The following is a 19,554-nucleotide window of genomic DNA, read 5'->3' as shown; positions in this document are numbered from 1 at the left end:
TGTCTCCCTGCACAGACCTGCACCTTAGAGACTATCTGCACTTTAAGGATGATTTGCACTGACTACCCAAATATCCAACCCTTACACACAAATGTACACATACTGTAAACACACAAGTACACACACTCAGAACTCTCCCATAAATGTTCCATACACACAAAGAAATTCTTTCTCTCCAATTTTGGCCACAAATTTATGAGCATATCTATTTTGCCAAGATAATCCATCCACTTGACAGGTGTGGCATATCAAGAAGCTGATTAAACAGCATGATCATTACAAAGGTGCACCTTGTGATGGGTACAATAATAGGCCACTTTAAAATGTCCAGTTTTGTCACACAACACAATGCCACAGATGTCTCAAGTTTTGAGGGAACTTGCAATTAGCATACTGACTGCAGGAATGTCCACCAGAGCTGTTGCCAGATAATTGAATGTTAATTTTTCTACCATAAGCCGCCTCCAATGTCATTTTTGAGAATTTGGCAGTGCGTCCAACAGGCCTCACAATCGCGGACCACGTGTAACCACACCAGCCCAGGACCATCACACCTGGCTTCTTCATAGGCAGGATCTTCTGAGACCAGCCACCCGAACAGCTGATGAAACTGAGGAGTGTTTCTGTCTGTAATAAAGCCCTTTTGTGGTGAAAAACAAATTCTGAATGGCTGGGTGGGCCTTGCTCCCAAGTGGTTGGGCCTATGCCCTCCCAGGCCTAATGGACCTAATTAATTTATTTCAATTGACTGATTTCCTTAAATGAACTGAAATTGTTGCATGTTGCCTCTATATGTTTGCTCAGTATATTTATTCTACTGCGTGACGAAGTCCCTACCCACTTTATAGTATATTTGTAAATACAGTCTATTATTACTATGCAAATCACCTGTAACTTATACGCCAGGAGTCAAGAAGCAGGTGCAGAAGGTCAGTTTAATAATGAAAGGATAAACAAGAACAAACATAAGCAGTGTACTGAAGGTGATAGAGAACAATATCACCTAATGACTGATGACAACTTCAATCAAATCACATTTTATTTGTCACATGCGCAGAACACAACAGGTAGACCTTACAGTGAAATGCTTACTTACAAGCCCTTAAACAACAATTCAGTTTTAAGAAAAATAAGTGTTAAGTAAAAAATAGATAAGTAAAAAATAAAAGAAAATAATTAAAGAGCAGCAGTAAAATAACAGTAGCGAGGCTATATACAGGGGATACCGGTACAGAGTCAATGTGCGGGGGCACAGGTTAGTCGAGGTAATTGAGGTAATATGTACATGTAGGTAGAGTTCAAATCAAATCAAATTTTATTTGTCACATAAACATGGTTAGCAGATGTTAATGCGAGTGTAGCGAAATGCTTGTGCTTCTAGTTCCGACAATGCAGTGATAACCAACAAGTAATCTAACTAACAATTCCAAAACTACTGTCTTATACACAGTGTAAGGGGATAAAGAATATGTACATAAGGATATATGAATGAGTGATGGTACAGGGCAGCATACAGTAGATGGTATCGAGTACAGTATATACATATGAGATGAGTATGTAGACAAAGTAAACAAAGTGGCATAGTTAAAGTGGCTAGTGATACATGTACTACATAAGGATGCAGTCGATGATATAGAGTACAGTATATACGTATGCATATGAGATGAATAATGTAGGGTAAGTAACATTATATAAGGTAGCATTGTTTAAAGTGGCTAGTGATATATTTACATCAATTCCCATTATTAAAGTGGCTGGAGTTGGGTCAGTGTCAATGACAGTGTGTTGGCAGCAGCCACTCAATGTTAGTGGTGGCTGTTTAACAGTCTGATGGCCTTGAGATAGAAGCTGTTTTTCAGTCTCTCGGTCCCAGCTTTGATGCAACTGTACTGACCTCGCCTTCTGGATGATAGCGGGGTGAACAGGCAGTGGCTTGGGTGGTTGATGTCCTTGATGATCTTTATGGCCTTCCTGTAACATCGGGTGGTGTAGGTGTCCTGGAGGGCAGGTAGTTTGCCCCCGGTGATGCGTTGTGCAGACCTCACTACCCTCTGGAGAGCCTTACGGTTGAGGGCGGAGCCGTTGCCGTACCAGGCAGTGATACAGCCCGCCAGGATGCTCTCGATTGTGCATCTGTAGAAGTTTGTGAGTGCTTTTGGTGACAAGCCAAATTTCTTCAGCCTCCTGAGGTTGAAGAGGCGCTGCTGCGCCTTCTTCATGACGCTGTCCGTGTGAGTGGACCAATTCAGTTTGTCTGTGATGTGTATGCCGAGGAACTTAAAACTTGCTACCCTCTCCACTACTGTTCCATCGATGTGGATAGGGGGGTGTTCCCTCTGCTGTTTCCTGAAGTCCACAATCATCTCCTTAGTTTTGTTGACGTTGAGTGTGAGGTTATTTTCCTGACACCACACTCCGAGGGCCCTCACCTCCTCCCTGTAGGCCGTCTCGTCGTTGTTGGTAATCAAGCCTACCACTGTTGTGTCGTCCGCAAACTTGATGATTGAGTTGGAGGCGTGCGTGGCCACGCAGTCGTGGGTGAACAGGGAGTACAGGAAAGGGCTCAGAACGCACCCTTGTGGGGCCCCCGTGTTGAGGATCAGCGGGGAGGAGATGTTGTTGCCTACCCTCACCACCTGGGGGCGGCCCGTCAGGAAGTCCAGTACCCAGTTGCACAGGGCGGGGTCGAGACCCAGGGTCTCGAGCTTGATGACGAGCTTGGAGGGTACTATGGTGTTGAATGCCGAGCTGTAGCCGATGAACAGCATTCTCACATAGGTATTCCTCTTGTCCAGGTGGGTTCGGGCAGTGTGCAGTGTGGTTGAGATTGCATCGTCTGTGGACCTATTTGGGCGGTAAGCAAATTGGAGTGGGTCTAGGGTGTCAGGTAGGGTGGAGGTGATATGGTCCTTGACTAGTCTCTCGAAGCACTTCATGATGACGGAAGTGAGTGCTACGGGGCGGTAGTCGTTTAGCTCAGTTACCTTAGCTTTCTTGGGAACAGGAACAATGGTGGCCCTCTTGAAGCATGTGGGAACAGCAGACTGGTATAGGGATTGATTGAATATGTCCGTAAACACACCGGCCAGCTGGTCTGCGCATGCTCTGAGGGCGCGGCTGGGGATGCCGTCTGGGCCTGCAGCCTTGCGAGGGTTAACACGTTTAAATGTCTTACTCACCTCGGCTGCAGTGAAGGAGAGACCGCATGTTTTCGTTGCAGGCCGTGTCAGTGGCACTGTATTGTCCTCAAAGCGGGCAAAAAAGTTATTTAGTCTGCCTGGGAGCAAGACATCCTGGTCCGTGACTGGGCTGGGTTTCTTCTTGTAGTCCGTGATTGACTGTAGACCCTGCCACATGCCTCTTGTGTCTGAGCCGTTGAATTGAGATTCTACTTTGTCTCTGTACTGACGCTTAGCTTGTTTGATAGCCTTGCGGAGGGAATAGCTGCACTGTTTGTATTCGGTCATGTTACCAGACACCTTGCCCTGATTAAAAGCAGTGGTTCACACTTTCAGTTTCACGCGAATGCTGCCATCAATCCACGGTTTCTGGTTAGGGAATGTTTTTATCGTTGCTATGGGAACGACATCTTCAACGCACGTTCTAATAAACTCGCACACCGAATCAGCGTATTCGTCAATATTTTTATCTGACGCAATACGAAACATGTCCCAGTCCATGTGATGGAAGCAGTCTTGGAGTGTGGAGTCAGCTTGGTCGGACCAGCGTTGGACAGACCTCAGCGTGGGAGCCTCTTGTTTAAGTTTCTGTCTGTCGGCAGGGATCAACAAAATGGAGTCGTGGTCAGCTTTTCCGAAAGGGGGGCGGGGCAGGGCCTTATATGCGTCGCGGAAGTTAGAGTAACAATGATCCAAGGTTTTACCACCCCTGGTTGCGCAATCGATATGCTGATAAAATTTAGGGAGTCTTGTTTTCAGATTAGCTTTGTTAAAATCCCCAGCTACAATGAATGCAGCCTCCGGATAAATGGTTTCCAGTTTGCAAAGAGTTAAATAAAGTTCGTTCAGAGCCATCGATGTGTCTGCTTGGGGGATATATACGGCTGTGATTATAATCGAAGAGAATTCTCTTGGTAGATAATGCGGTCTACATTTGATTGTGAGGAATTCTAAATCAGGTGAACAGAAGGATTTGAGTTCCTGTATGTTTATTTCATCACACCATGTCTCGTTAGTCATGAGGCATACGCCCCCGCCACTCTTCTTACCAGAAAGATGTTTGTTTCTGTCGGCGCGATGCGTGGAGAAACCCGTTGGCTGCACCGCCCCGGATAGCGTCTTCCCAGTGAGCCATGTTTCCGTGAAGCAGAGGACGTTACAGTCTCTGATGTCCCTCTGGAATGCTACCCTTGCTCGGATTTCATCAACCTTGTTGTCAAGAGACTGGACATTGGCAAGAAGAATGCTAGGGAGTGGTGCGCGATGTGCCCGTGTCCGGAGTCTGACCAGAAGACCGCTACGTTCCCCTCTTTTACGAAGTCGTTTTTTTTGGGGGGGTCGCTGCATGGAATCAATTCCGTTGACCTGTTCGTAAGGCAGAACACAGGATCCGCGTTGCGGAAAACATATTCTTGGTCGTACTGATGGTGAGTTGACGCTGATCTTATATTCAGTAGTTCTTCTCGACTGTATGTAATGAAACCTAAGATGACCTGGGGTACTAATGTAAGAAATAACACGTAAAAAAACAAATAACTGCATAGTTTCCTAGGAACGCGAAGCGAGGCGGCCATCTCTGTCGGCGCCGGAAGTACAGTGACTATGCATAGATAATAAACAGGGGTTAAATAAAGGGCTAAATAAAGGCTGAGAAATCAAGGAGAAAATGATGAGCAGGTGTGCATAATGATGGGGAGCAGGTGTGCACAATGATGGTTGCCAGGTGTGCGCAATGTGGGTTGCCAGGACCAGTGGTTAGTAGACTGGTGACTTCGAGGGCCGGAGGGAGGGAGCAGGATTAAGCGTGACACCACATCTCTTATTGCTTAAAATAGTTTATATTTTGGACTCTTATTGTTATTATTGATTAATGTACTGCATTGTTCTGGGAGATAACACATAAGCATTTCACTGCACAATTTACACCGGCTTTATACAGTGTATGTGACGATTGCAATTTGATTTAATTTGAGTGTGGGTGTGGAGCTGCAGGCTGGATTGTGTTTCTCTGTCTGTCAGAACCTTCTTAGTCTAACTTTGTTAGACTGTTAGCCATTCATCACTCCCCCCCCTCATCTGAGCTCAAATGTTTCTAATCACAGTTCATTATCATGCATCATTCTTTTTATATCATCATAATTATTAAACAATGCAGTCAAAATAACACCAGAGTTCAACTCAGTCACGTTTCAATATCATTTCCATTTATATTATTTTATTAGACCCTCTTTATATTGATATATTATGAGGTCAGGTTGCTGTCTGATTATTGAAAATGAACTACACAACCTACTGCTGGGAAGAATATGAGACGGTTCACAGGTGCTACTTAATTAGCAGGAGGAGATAGTACGTGTATTTTCCTCGTCAAAGCCTTCCTCTCGACGACAAGGCTGTGAGGGGTAAGTGCACTATGCAAATTTCATTTGAATGAACAAAATAATTGAAAAATAGCTTGAATGTATTGTGAGGAAATTATGAAATAGAATTATAACATTTGTGTGCCACACCATAACCTGGTGAACAAAAAGTCTAATTTTAATTCTAAGAATATATATTTTCTAGGCATACAACATATGGTCTTAGTGGCTTGAACCATAGCGTTTGAAATCATATAATGTTTTAGTATGTTTATAACTATATAAGTGGATTATCAGTAGTGACTAATGTGTTATGGGTTAGATGGAATGATTTATGTGCAAATGTATTCCATCTGAAATGTCATTAACAGTTGTCCGACGAGAGATGGAAATAAGAGTGTGCACAGTGTGATTTATAGATCCGAGGCCATAAGTCTCGGAGGTGTAAATTGACAAATCAACTGTGAATGTCAATCATGTTTTATTTTTTGTTCATTTATAAGTAATTTCAAAGTTTATGTGATGTTAAACAGTATGGAATTACTATTCAAATAGGGTTGTATTGGGTTGTAATTTGAAATACTTGCTACACCAGAAGTGAATGTTTATATATAGGAGGAATATATATGGTGGGGTCAATTAAGGGTGGATATGAGCCATGGGCTTGGAGAGTTACTAAGTGAGGGAAAAGGCAATCACGCAATCATAAATACTTGTGCTGGTGGGAACATGTCTTTGTCTGTTCAGCTGTCTGACCCATTGGGTGAAAAAACTTGGTTTGAGCTTTTCCTAGTTGTCCGTTAGTTTTTACTCTGTTTTTTTGTTTTTTTTAACTTAACAGATGTAATTGCCAAACGCAACACCAAATGGCTGCAGGTACCTCCACCATGAAAGGAACATTGATATGAATCAGAATGCCTATTTTATCTCTTTTAATCTATGGGCTAGACCAGAGGGAAAAGCAATCACCACAAGAGAAAGAGGGTAGTTGGATTTCAGGGAAAAGCAATCAACACCCAATACAACAACAAGAAATGATGAAGCATGGGGGTAGGTGTAGTGGGTGTATTTCTTACCTGGTATTGTCTTGTTTTAGGAGATATCCAAATCACCCATAGCTGAACGATTGTTTGTGTGTGAGTGCATGCTTGCTTCCATAGGTATGTCTGTGTATTTGTGTGTGTGTGGACACCTGATTTGTGAAGCTTGCCACACCTGCTGAGTGCTATTCTTTGAGCATGCTCCAGAGAGACAGATGTACTCCACATGGCCTCTTGGGAACAGAAAGCCTGCAGTCAGCAGGACGCTCCTCCTCAGGACTCCTGGAGAGTACACACACACACACACACACACACACACACACACACACACACACACACACACACACACACACACACACACACACACACACACACACACACACACACACACACACACACACACACGTGCCAGTAATGACAACATTCACGCAACAGCTCCTCTAACCACCTCTTCTCTCTGCAGACTCCATCCTCACTGCTTCCGACACCAATCCGTGAAAATACTCACAATATTCACACTGCCACTCTGTTTGTCGCAAATAAATATTTTTTACCATCTAAGTTGTGTTTAAATTGGATCTCTGGTTTATTAGCATATTTCACCACTACCTTACTGTACACTCTGCTTTTAAAGGCTCTCTACTGTTATAAACCATTTATTTGAAACATTTTGTACAGTCTTTTGCCTCTCGTCATCTCTGGTGTAATTCACTACACTCTTTTTGTAATCTGTAAACACGGTGTTATTCATTTGTTACCTATTACGTATTTATTATGACTAGTCCATTTGTTTTTCTGCTGTTTTCTTGTTGTCATTTCTTTTTAAAAACAGTATGCCGCAAGTAAATTAACTCTAACTCCCCCCTACAGCAGGTTCCCGTGGCAGGGCTGAGGAGGGATGCTCTTGGGGGAGTGCAGTAGTACCAGTAGGTTGCTGGAGGCTCTGTGTGGCAAGAGAAGGGTGGTTGTGTCGGCCATGAAGCTGCCCTGCTCCTTCTACTGTTCCCTCTGGTTCCTCCTGCTCCTGGGGGCCGCGTCCTTACTCCTCCTAGTCCACCTCCAGGGCCTCTCAGACATGCTCCAGCAACAGACCCCAGGTCAGTGTACTAGTCTACAGCGCTTTTCAAAGAGGTGTACACACATCCAGTAACTTGCATGATGAAGACCTTTGAGTTGAAGTGTTGCACAACAACACTGCAGGAGCATTCAACAGTATACTGGTATCTACCTATCTAGTTTTTGTGTTGGTGTGGTAATTGTAGTTTTACTGATGTCAAATAATGTGGGTTGTTTTGTTTTCTTTGTTGTTGTGAATGTCCAATAAATGAAAGCTTCTGGCCAATAAGAATACAGTAGTAGTAATCATGATTGAAAAGCCATTTAAAATGTCATGAGTTTTGAGAGAACCCTTGAGACACCCAGTAAAACTGTCATCTTTATTAAGCCTATCTGTGAGGAGATCTTTGTATTTGTCTAGAGCTGTACTGTGCTGTACTATACTGCTGTGCTGTACTGTGTCTACAACCTGGTGTGAGTGGATGCTATGATCTCTGTGGCAACAGTGTCTCTACTGATAACAGCTATGAACTGGGAGACAGCAGAGATTTCCAGAGCTGTTATATTCTACTCGTGGTCTGATACAAACCTGTGACATAAAACACAGACAGAGTGGATATACTGTAACTCTCTGGTATTGGATTTGGCTCACTGTTGTGCTTTGTGACTTTGCATTTATCCTCTCATTGTTGGGATTTATGTGGAGTAATGAAGAGAATATGTTTTAAAATACGTTCTCTTTTCAATTAGACTAAACCCGTTCTAGACGTTTTTTATTGAACACTCAGCATTTTTATCATCGAGGTTGTTGAAATGACACACCTCGTTTGTGGAATAGAAAGAAGAAAAAAAAAGCTGGGCAGAAAAAGCTGAAAAGCAGTTCAGTGGAGAGAACATGTTTTGGAAATGGCCGAGTTAGTAAATTACATTTCACAGATCAATATAGCGGCATAGAATAAGCAACACATCAGAGGCCATGTTTAAATTGCCTCTGTTTGAGAATCATCAGTGAGAAACGCACAGTACCCTGAAATTGGTTTGTAATGCCTTTATTGGAAATTGCTTTTGAAATCCTTCACAGACAAAATACATTAAACAAATGTAGATGTTCAATAATTATATAACCCCATGTAAGGAAATGTATGTAATTGTCAAAGTTAGAGCACAGTGCGGTTCCACTGTCGGAGTTGTTATGCTTCTGTTGTTGACTCATGAAATACTAAAGAAACAAATCAAATTACCCAGACGTAAACAAACTTGGAGACTAAATGTGCTCGTTTGCAAATAAATGATTAGCATGCCACTAGCTGATTTACCTAACGTTAAATAATTACTGCCTGTCCACCTCAGACTGTAAATCCAGTGAGTAAATTCAGCGTCTTTCTAGCACACATAGTTGCATAGTCAAGTTTAACAGATCACCACGTCTTTAGTGTTACTTAGAACACTTCTCAATGATCTTGGCAGACCTTCACCTTTACAGTCTTCTGCTGTCTGACTCCTGTGCAGTAAGGAAAGGGGCCAGGGAGTGTCCTACTCATTAAACACATACTGTAATCAGTCCAGTGGCAGTACAGTACGGCCTCACTCTCTCACTCACAGCTGAGTCAACTGTCAATGTGGGCTGCCCAAAATATCATCCCCAAAACATCTGTTTGGCTCCTGTGCCCATATGGTGAGGGTTGAGGGGAGGTAAGGGGAGGCAGAGGAGGGGGGATAAGGGGAGGTGAGGGGAGGAAGAGGAGTGGGGGCTGAGGAGAGGTAAGGGGAGGAAGAGGAGTCTGGGCTAAGGAGAGGTGAGGGGAGGAAGAGGAGTGGGGGCTGAGGAGAGGTATGGGGAGGAAGAGGAGTCTGGGCTAAGGAGAGATGAGGGGAGGAAGAGGAGGGGACTAAAGGGAGGTGAGGAAGAGGAGGGGGGCTAAGGGGAGGTGAGGAAGAGGAGGGGGCTTAGGGGAGGTGAGGAAGAGGAGTGGGGGTTGAGGAGAGGTGAGGTGAGATGACAGTGATGAGACGGTCTAGAGAGGGATCAATACAATATTCAGCAGGTTAACTCATACCTGAGCCTGCCACTCCCTCAGCCTTCATCAGACATTGGCCCTCTTGAAATACCACAGCTAGTGGTTCTACACAGGTATGAGAGCAACTCCACCCTATTAGTGAATACTCAAACCAACAATAATTCAGTTCATTGTCTATCTACCACTATCCTTTATTAATCTATATTGACTTCAAGGTTGGGAGCTAAAAGTATAGTTGTCTCCTCTCAATGATTGTTACAGTGTTACTCTGGTATTACACATTAATTTATCTGATATTTAGGCTTAGGCTACTTGAATAGGTTATAGGAAAAGCTTGGATATCCTCTAGCCCCAAACTCTAATTGATTAGCACATCATTGATTGCACTGCTCTCAGGAAGGGAAGAAAGTGCACAATGAGACTACAGAGAGTGATAATAACTCACATGCCGTTTCGGATGATTGTTCCTCTTTAATTGAATCAATGCACATCTCAATTTCAGAGATGCTTGTAAAAACAGCCCTGTGCAGAATTTATAATCCAACTGGCATTTTGAAGTACCACTATTTCTTTTCTCACTTTCACTCTTTCTTTCCCCTCTATTTTCTCCAAAGGAGGCCTACTCAGTATCCTATTTTTAAAAATTGCAACTCTCAGCACACAAATTCTGCTGCTAATTCAAATGAATATACTAAGCTACTGAGGTGCATCTCTTTCAAATGATCTCTTCATTTTACACTGATAGCTTTTTATTCAATAGCCCTCATCCAGAGCATATGCTATTAATTTATTTTGCCAGGCTTTCTATATTTTTTTGTTGTCTAATGAGAGACTACCTCGGGTAGCTAACTGGTAGTTAGTTACCTTATCAATGGCGCTGAAAAATTTGTGAAGGGCTCTTGTTCAGAAATTGGGGCTTTTCAAACAGAAGGTCTGAACAGTGGGTATGGCTGCATTCAGCTGAGGTGAGCCCGAGACAGTAAAGCTCGTTATTAAATCACATCAAAGCTTTCTTGGCTTCTTTTTTTCCTTCTCTTTCTCCCTCTCCCTCCACATCTCCCTCCACATCTCCCTCCACATCTCCCTCCACATCTCCCTCCACATCTCACTCTCTCCCTCCACATCTCCCTCCACATCTCACTCTCTCCCTCCACATCTCCCTCCACATCTCACTCTCTCCCTCCCCATCTCCCTCCCCATCTCACTCTCTCCCTCCCCATCTCCCTCCCCATCTCACTCTCTCCTTCCACATCTCCCTCCCCATCTCACTCTCTCCCTCCACATCTCCCTCCCCATCTCACTCTCTCCCTCCACATCTCCCTCCCCATCTCACTCTCTCCCTCCACATCTCCCTCCACATTTCTCTCTCCCTCCACATCTCTCTCCTTCCACATTTCCCTCTCTCCCTCCCCATATCACTCTCTCCCTTCCCATCTCACTCTCTCCCTCCCCATCTCACTCTCTCCCTCCACATCTCCCTCCACATCTCCCTCCCCATCTCACTCTCTCCCTGCACATCACTCTGTCCATTTCTCTCTCTCCCTCCCTCTATTCTCCCTGTGCAACAAATTGAATTCTCTCCCTGAAGTGACCTAATGCAATTTGAAAGTTTAGCTATGGGTGTGTGAGACGTGTGATGTGTGTCCTATTTGAGTCAAAACAAAAAACATGTCACAGCAAGCTAAACCCTAATTTGAAAGGCAAGATTTAATGAATGTTCATCGGGGGTGGTCCAACAGCAGCCTACCCAATACATTTTCATTGGCAGCCACCCTGCTCTTCAAGATAAGAACATTGAAATGCATATTTATTCTAGTCTGTTTGAATATCTTTAGTGACATTCCCATTATTTTCTTTTGCCATTGTTATGCCGTTCTCGGGATAAGCCGTGAGTTTACATCCAGGGTATCAATTGTCAATTCTGCTGCTGTGTCTTGAGCAAATGCAAACTCTCTCACATTGACAAGACATGTGAGCATTTCTATGCCTGTCCGCCTGTTAGAAAATGTCTCTGTAACAATACGTTGAGAATAAACTCAGTTTTGTTTAGAACTAAACCCACCTCGATCCAGGGATTTGTGAGCCCACACAATGGAGGTAGTCTTTTCAATCCACACAGTTCAAGATTGAGGCTAATGGTTGCTTGGCAGTAACCATTCCACACAGGGATTCAAAAGGGTTCTTCGACTGCCTACAGACTTTATCTCCCTGCTTGGCCCACCCCCCCTCAGATGACCATTCCGCTACCCAAGAAAAGCAAAGGACCCTTTACAGGCTCAAACAGCTGGCCTGTCACCAACCCTTATTACACTTTTGGAAAAAAGTATGTTTGACAAAGTACAATGCTATTTCACAGTAAACAAATTAACAGATATTCAGTACGCATATAGGGAAGGGCATTCAACATGTCCGGCACTTACACAAATGACTGATGATTGGCTGAGAGCAACTGATAATATTAAGATTGTGGTTCACTTGCCTCATGAGGTTAGGCCAAAAAAAGTGTGTATAGTAGGACACTTTGTTTTTTCGATACTGTGTCATGACCTGTCTTTGCAAGGAGATCTCATTAAAAGAAATGGACAAACAGACAGTGAGGGAGCGTTGTATGGAATGGGCCTGTTGCACCAGGTTAGCAAGGTCATGACTCGGTGTGCTGCCTTTCTGGAGGCACCGTAGGGAGGACACTCAACAGCCCTGGGGAACACAGACAGCAGTGACTTACTGCCTGCCTGGCTACTGTGACTAGTGGCTGTACACTCTTAGCATAAAAGGTGCCATCTAGAACCTAAAAGGGTTCTTTGGCTGTACCCATAGGAGAACCCTTTGGTTCCAATTCGAACTGTTTTTGTAAAACTTCTGACCCACTGGGAATGTGATGAAATAAATAAAAGCTGAAACAAATCATTCTCCCTACTAATTATTCTGACATTTCACATTCTTAAAATAATGTCAAGCAAAGAGGCACTAAGTTTGATGGTCAGCCTTGAAATACATTCACAGGTAGACCTCCAATTTACGCAAATGATGTCAATTTGCCTGTCAGAAGCTTCTAAAGCCATGACATAATTTTCTGGAATTTTCCAAGCTGTTTATTAAAGGCACAGTCAACTTAGTGTATGTAAACTTCTGACCCACTGGAAATGTGATACAGTGAATTATAAGTGAAATAATCTGTCTGTAAACAATTGTTCAACCGATGAGCAGCAGGTGTTTCTAATCAGGGTTGCCACTCATCTGCCAATCAGGGATGTTGCTTTTCTGGTCTACCTGTATAGAAATTAGTCACAAAGAATTATAATGTCTGGGAGCAGGCAAGACGGGCAACTCACAAATCAACCGCCAAGGTGTCTGCTCACCTGAACTGGGGGGCCCTTCCTTGTTTGGGTAACTGATTATCAACTTAAAAAAAAAAAAACTGCATACTAAATAAATGTGACTGGTCAATTGTGTGAGTCGGGGGCTGGGCCCAAGCCCGTAGGGGGCCCAAGATGCAAAACAAATTAAATTAGAAATAATGTAATTTTTGTATTATTATAATTTTTATCCAACCACGGGAGTCCGCTCTCAATGTTCAAAATACACCAGAGAGCATAATTAAGCCACAGAGGATCAATAGATTACAAAAAATAACTGGAGTAAGTTTTATCACAAGCACATACAAGTACTGTATCTGCCAAAATGAAGGAAACACCAACATAAAGTGTCTTAAAAGCTCTGCCACCACGAGCTGCCAGAACAGCTTCCTTGATATAGATTCTGCAAGTGGACCTAAACCATGTCAGGAAAATGCACCCCATACTGTAAGGTTCTGCTTTTCTTTTCTTAGTCAACCTTGTGTTCTTTTTCTTTGTATTCTTGACCGTAGCCCTGTTTCTTTGTATTCTTGACCGTAGCCCTGTTTCTTTGTATTCTTGACCGTTCGTTTCTCACCTGGTCTCATCAGCTCCCTATTTAGTTCAGTTCTTTCTATTTGTATGGTTGTGAGGTATTGTTTGTTTTTGACTACCTACCTGTGTTTGTCCATTGCCTGTGACCACGATTCCTGCCTTCTGCGAAGGCTTAATAGACATCTGCCGCGCTCTGCGCATGGACCTACAACTTTTCTCCCTGAATATTCATTACAGAATACCTCACCTAAAAACAGAATGGATTCAGCGGAGCTTACAGCGGTGCCTAACCCAGCAAGAGGAGAATATGGAGGAAATCTGCCATCTTCTCCGCCAGCCTATCCCTACTCCTCCGATACCAGGAATCATAACCCATAGCCCCCCTTCGTTCATACCCATGCCTGGAAAATATGACGTTTCGCCTGGGAAATGTCAGGGATTTCTGATACAATGCAGCAAATATGCTGCTGGAAGTGGTGTTGGAGGGCCAGTGGGAGGCACTCTTTCCTCTGGTCTAAAAATGATCCCAATGCCCCAGCGATTGGGGACACTGCCCTGTGTAGGGTGCAGTCTTTCGCATGGGATGTTAAACGGATGTCCTAACTCTCTGAGGTCATTAAAGATCCCATGGCACTTATCGTAAGAGTAGGGGTGTTAACCCCGGTGTCCTGGCTAAATTCCCAATCTGGCCCTCAAACCATCATGGTCACCTAATAATCCCCAGTTTACAATTGGCTCATTCATCCCCCTCCTCTCCCCTGTAACTATTCCCCAGGTTGTTGCTGTAAATGAGAACGTGTTCTCAGTCAACTTACCTGGTAAAATAACGGAGAAATAAAAATACAGTGAGCACAACCCCCCGAACTTCGCCACCGACAAGAACAGGGTGGATTTTGTTGTCTCTACTCTGCACAGAACTCAGATCCGAGACCCATTTCCACACCCTCTTCAAAGTGGTATTCGATCACTCTCCTTCCGGTAGTCCTAGAGGAGATCTCCTCATAGAACTTCAACAAGGATGCAATTCAGCTGCCGACTATGCCCTCGCCTTCCGCACCAAGGCTGCAGGGAGTAGATGGAGTGAGGCTGCCGACTATGCCCTCGCGTTCCGCACCAAGGCTGCAGGGAGTGGATGGAGTGAGGCTGCTTTATTTACCGTTTACTGAAGAGGACTCAACAGGGAACTTCAGGCGGAGCTGGCCTGTAGAGGTGACCTTCAGGATTTAAATCAATACATTCTTATGTCCATCTCCATTGACCACCTCATCGCCGACCGCTGAAGAACTCTGCCACCCAGGAACCCGACACCTTCTCTTTTCATGATTCCGTCATCCCGTCCGAGTCTTCCAGAGCCCATGCAGTTGGGCCAAGCTCTTCTCCCGTGTATCGAACATCAAGCGCATCCAAGGAGGGCTCTGCCTATACTGTGGTGGGAAAGATCATCTACTCAGCCATTGCCCTGGTCGCCCCCCACAGAGAGATGAGAAAGGTCCCTCCGCTGCCATGCAGGTAGGTGTGTCCTTATTTCTAAATATCTCACAGAAGCAATTCTCCATCCCAGTATTGATAACCTTGAAGCGGGTTACCAAGTACGTAGAAGGCTTGATAGATTTGTGAACAGCAGGTCATTTTATAAGATCACCAGCTAGTACAAGAGTTTGACATTGATCTGACACCTGTCACCCCTCCCTTAAGGATTAACACCCTGGACAGGCAGCCATTGGGCACAAGCTCCATTACGCACCTGATACTGAGCGTTATCCTCCAGATTGGAGTCTTTCACACCAAAACCATTCAACTCATGGAACTCTCATCCCCCAAACGACCCTGCCATCTCGTGGAAACAAGGTGAACTACTGTCCTGGTCTTTTACCTGCTTCTCCAGTTGTCTCAGCCTACCCTGCAGAGCCACCACCATTGAGGACTCTCTGCAGTGCCACCCACCATACCATCTGAATTCCCCCAGAACAGCAATGTCTTCAGCAAAATCAAGGCCTCCACTCTGCCACCACATCGCCCAGGAGACTGTGCTGTTGACTTACTCCCTGGAATGTCCCCACAGACGGGCCGTGTTTACCCCCTATCTATCCCGGGAAAATGAGGCAATGGAGAACTACATTGATGAATCACTCAAAAGGTTTCATCCGTTCTTCTTCCCCGGCTGCGTCTAGCTTCTTCTTCGTTGGAAAAAAGGACAGTGGTGTCCGTCCATGTATTGATTATCGTTCCCTGAATGACGTCACGGTCAATAACTATTTCCCTCTGATCCAGTGACCCTTGAACAAGTGGGCCCAGCCAACATCTATCCTATACTAAACTCGACCTGTGGAGTGCATATAACCTTGTCTGCATACGTGAAGGCGACGAATGGAAGACGGCCTTTATCACCGCTCGAGGGCAATACGAATACCTGGTGATGCCTTACGAGCGCCCCCTGCCGTCTTCCAATCCTTTATGAATGAGGTTTTCTAGGATATGATCAACCGCTTTCTCATCGTCTACATTGACAACATCTTGATTTACTCCTACTCCCTGAATGAACACATACAGCATGTGCAAAAGCTTCTTCAACGGCTCCTTGACATAACATTTATGTGAAGACTGAAAAGAGTGCCTTCCATGTAACCTCGGTAAACCTCCTCGGTTTCGTACTGACACCTGGAGGGGTCAGCATGGATGAGAACAAAGTCACCGCCGTAAGTAACTGGCCCAAACCCACCACCGTTAAGGAACTCCAACGTTTCAATTGGTTCTCCAACTACTATCGCCGGTTCATTCAGAACTTTAGTTCTACTGCCGCCCCCCTCACTGCCCTTACCAGCCAAAAGACCCAGACCCTTCAATGGACTGATACCGTCCTGACTGTGTTCCACAACTTGAAATGCCTCTTCACCTCAGCTCCTGTCCTTCGCCAACCTGATCAGACCCTTCCTTTCACCCCTGGAGGTGAATGCCTCCAAAGTAGGAATAGAAGCCATACTCTCTCAGCAGGTGGGAACCCCTCCCACATCACATCCCTGTGCCTTCTTCTTCAGGAAGTTATCCCCCACTGAGAGGAATTACGATGTGAGGCACAGAACTCCTCGCCATCAAGCTAGCCCTTGAGGAGTGGCGCCACTGGTTGAAGGGCGCATAACATCCCTTTCTTGTCCTAACATCATCGTAATCTGGACTATATCAGAGGGGCCAAGAGGTTAAACTCCAGACAAGCCCGCTGGGCTCTCTTCACATGCTTCCATTTTCATGTTACTTACATCCCTGGAAGGAATTGTAAAAGCTGATACTCTCTCCCGCCAGTATGACCTTCCGACCAGTAACTCAGACCCTACACCCATCCTTCCTCTTGCATTATGGGACCAGTACAGTGAGAGGTTCACTCTGCCATACAAGAAGCCCAAACCTCAGACCCGGCTCCTTCTGAGACACCAGCTGGGAAGAGTTACTTACCAGCAGCTGTTAGACCCCAACTGATGCAATGGTGTCACACGTCCTTGGGGTCAGGACATCTGGGCATTACACGAACCACCGAACTTCTGGTGGTCCTCACTGGCATCTGACATAAGTGCCCAAACCAAAAGCCCTTGTCATCTCCCTTCGGGAAGCTTCAGCCTTTGCCAAACCCTCACAGACCCTGGTCCCACATAGACGTTGACTTCATCACAGACCTTCCTGAATCCTCTGGTAACACCACTATCCTTGTCATAGTAGGCCATTTTTCAAATATGTGTCTGGTTCCTCTTTCTCATCAAACCTACTGCATGGAATTCGTGGAGTGTATGTTCCAGCAGGTTTTCCTTATGTATGGGATTCCTACGAACACCTACTAATTCAAGGATTTTTCTTTATTTGTACTATTTTCTACATTGTAGAATAATAGTGAAGACATCCACTATGAAATGACACATGGAATCATGTAGTAACCAAAAAAGTGTTAAACAAATCCAAATAGATTTTAGATTCTTCAAAGTAGTCACCCTTTTACCTTGATGACAGCTTTGCACAATCTTGGCATTCTCTCAACCAGCTTCATGAGGTAGGCACCTGGAATGCATTTCAATTAACAGGTGTGCTTGTTAAGTTAATTTGTGGAGTTTCCTTCCTTCTTAATGTGTTTGTTTAACACTTTTTTTGTTTACATGATTCCATATGTGTTATTTCATAGTTTATGTCTTCACTATTATTCTGAAATGTAGAAAGTAGTAAAAATAAAGAAACCCTGGAATGAGTCGGTATGTCCAAAGCTTTGACTGTTACTGTATGTCATATCACAAACTAGTTTTAAATTATTACATTTTTTAGTTTTTTTTAAATGAACTTAGTTTCAAGTAGACTGTGACAGGGTTGTGTTGACAACCCAGTCTGGGTGGGAGATTATACAATTCCTTCAACATTTTTCACATCAGTCATTAATTCAATCATTTAGACATTCAGAAAATCTCCAGGCAGACTGGAAGAGTTGGCATAGTTTACATCAAAATGTCAGTTTGATGTCTCTGTTGACATGCTGCTCTAGTCTAGGGAAAGATGCATATACATGCTACTTCCCTTATGCTGCTTTTATTCCAGACAAGTTTGATCATGACATCTGCTCCAGACTACTTATTAGCGACACAGCGTTAGCAGCAATGTCTGGGACAAGCCACCCACAGAGAGAGAATAGAACATCAGGATGCCAGTGGGCAAATAGTCTCCACCACTCCCCTCCCCCCTTTTAACTACATGAAATACAAGGGAGAGTGGCAGTTGCACAAAGAGAAAGGAGAGGTGACAATAAAATGTCCCAAACATTTACATTTACATTTAAGTCATTTAGCAGACGCTCTTATCCAGAGCGACTTACAAATTGGTGCATTCACCTTGACATCCAGTGGAACAGCCACTTTACAATAGTGCATCTAAATCTTTTAAGGGGGGGGGGGTGAGAAGGATTACTTTATCCTATCCTAGGTATTCCTTAAAGAGGTGGGGTTTCAGGTGTCTCCGGAAGGTGGTGATTGACTCCGCTGTCCTGGCGTCGTGAGGGAGTTTGTTCCACCATTGGGGGGCCAGAGCAGCGAACAGTTTTGACTGGGCTGAGCGGGAACTGTACTTCCTCAGTGGTAGGGAGGCGAGCAGGCCAGAGGTGGATGAACGCAGTGCCCTTGTTTGGGTGTAGGGCCTGATCAGAGCCTGGAGGTACTGAGGTGCCGTTCCCCTCACAGCTCCGTAGGCAAGCACCATGGTCTTGTAGCGGATGCGAGCTTCAACTGGAAGCCAGTGGAGAGAGCGGAGGAGCGGGGTGACGTGAGAGAACTTGGGAAGGTTGAACACCAGACGGGCTGTGGCGTTCTGGATGAGTTGTAGGGGTTTAATGGCACAGGCAGGGAGCCCAGCCAACAGCGAGTTGCAGTAATCCAGACGGGAGATGACAAGTGTCTGGATTAGGACCTGCGCCGCTTCCTGTGTGAGGCAGGGTCGTACTCTGCGGATGTTGTAGAGCATGAACCTACAGGAACGGGCCACCGCCTTGATGTTAGTTGAGAACGACAGGGTGTTGTCCTGGAACACACAATGGAGTTGTCAACCGTGATGGCGAGATCATGGAACGGGCAGTCCTTCCCCGGGAGGAAGAGCAGCTCCGTCTTGCCGAGGTTCAGCTTGAGGTGGTGATCCGTCATCCACACTGATATGTCTGCCAGACATGCAGAGATGCGATTCGCCACCTGGTCATCAGAAGGGGGAAAGGAGAAGATTAATTGTGTGTCGTCTGCATAGCAATGATAGGAGAGACCATGTGAGGTTATGACAGAGCCAAGTGACTTGGTGTATAGCGAGAATAGGAGAGGGCCTAGAACAGAGCCCTGGGGGACACCAGTGGTGAGAGCGCGTGGTGAGGAGACAGATTCTCGCCACGCCACCTGGTAGGAGCGACCTGTCAGGTAGGACGCAATCCAAGCGTGGGCCGTGCCGGAGATGCCCAACTCGGAGAGGGTGGAGAGGAGGATCTGATGGTTCACAGTATCGAAGGCAGC

General features: G+C 44.9%; 1 protein-coding gene across 1 annotated transcript in view; it reads left to right on the top strand.

Annotated features, from left to right (window-relative positions):
- Positions 1–19,554, top strand: part of LOC118395934 (carbohydrate sulfotransferase 8-like) — a 96,409-nt gene that overhangs the window by 14,787 nt on the left and 62,068 nt on the right. Inside the window, exon 2 of the mRNA XM_035790029.2 lies at positions 7,450–7,676. Within this exon, the coding sequence (XP_035645922.1) occupies positions 7,478–7,676 (199 nt within the window). The 5' untranslated portion in view covers positions 7,450–7,477. The remainder of the gene's footprint in view (positions 1–7,449; positions 7,677–19,554) is intronic.

Source organism: Oncorhynchus keta, chromosome 17 (assembly GCF_023373465.1).
Source record: "Oncorhynchus keta strain PuntledgeMale-10-30-2019 chromosome 17, Oket_V2, whole genome shotgun sequence".
NCBI lineage: Eukaryota > Metazoa > Chordata > Actinopteri > Salmoniformes > Salmonidae > Oncorhynchus > Oncorhynchus keta.
Note: the sequence above shows the minus strand (reverse complement) of the source record. Positions and strands in the feature narration are given on the sequence as shown.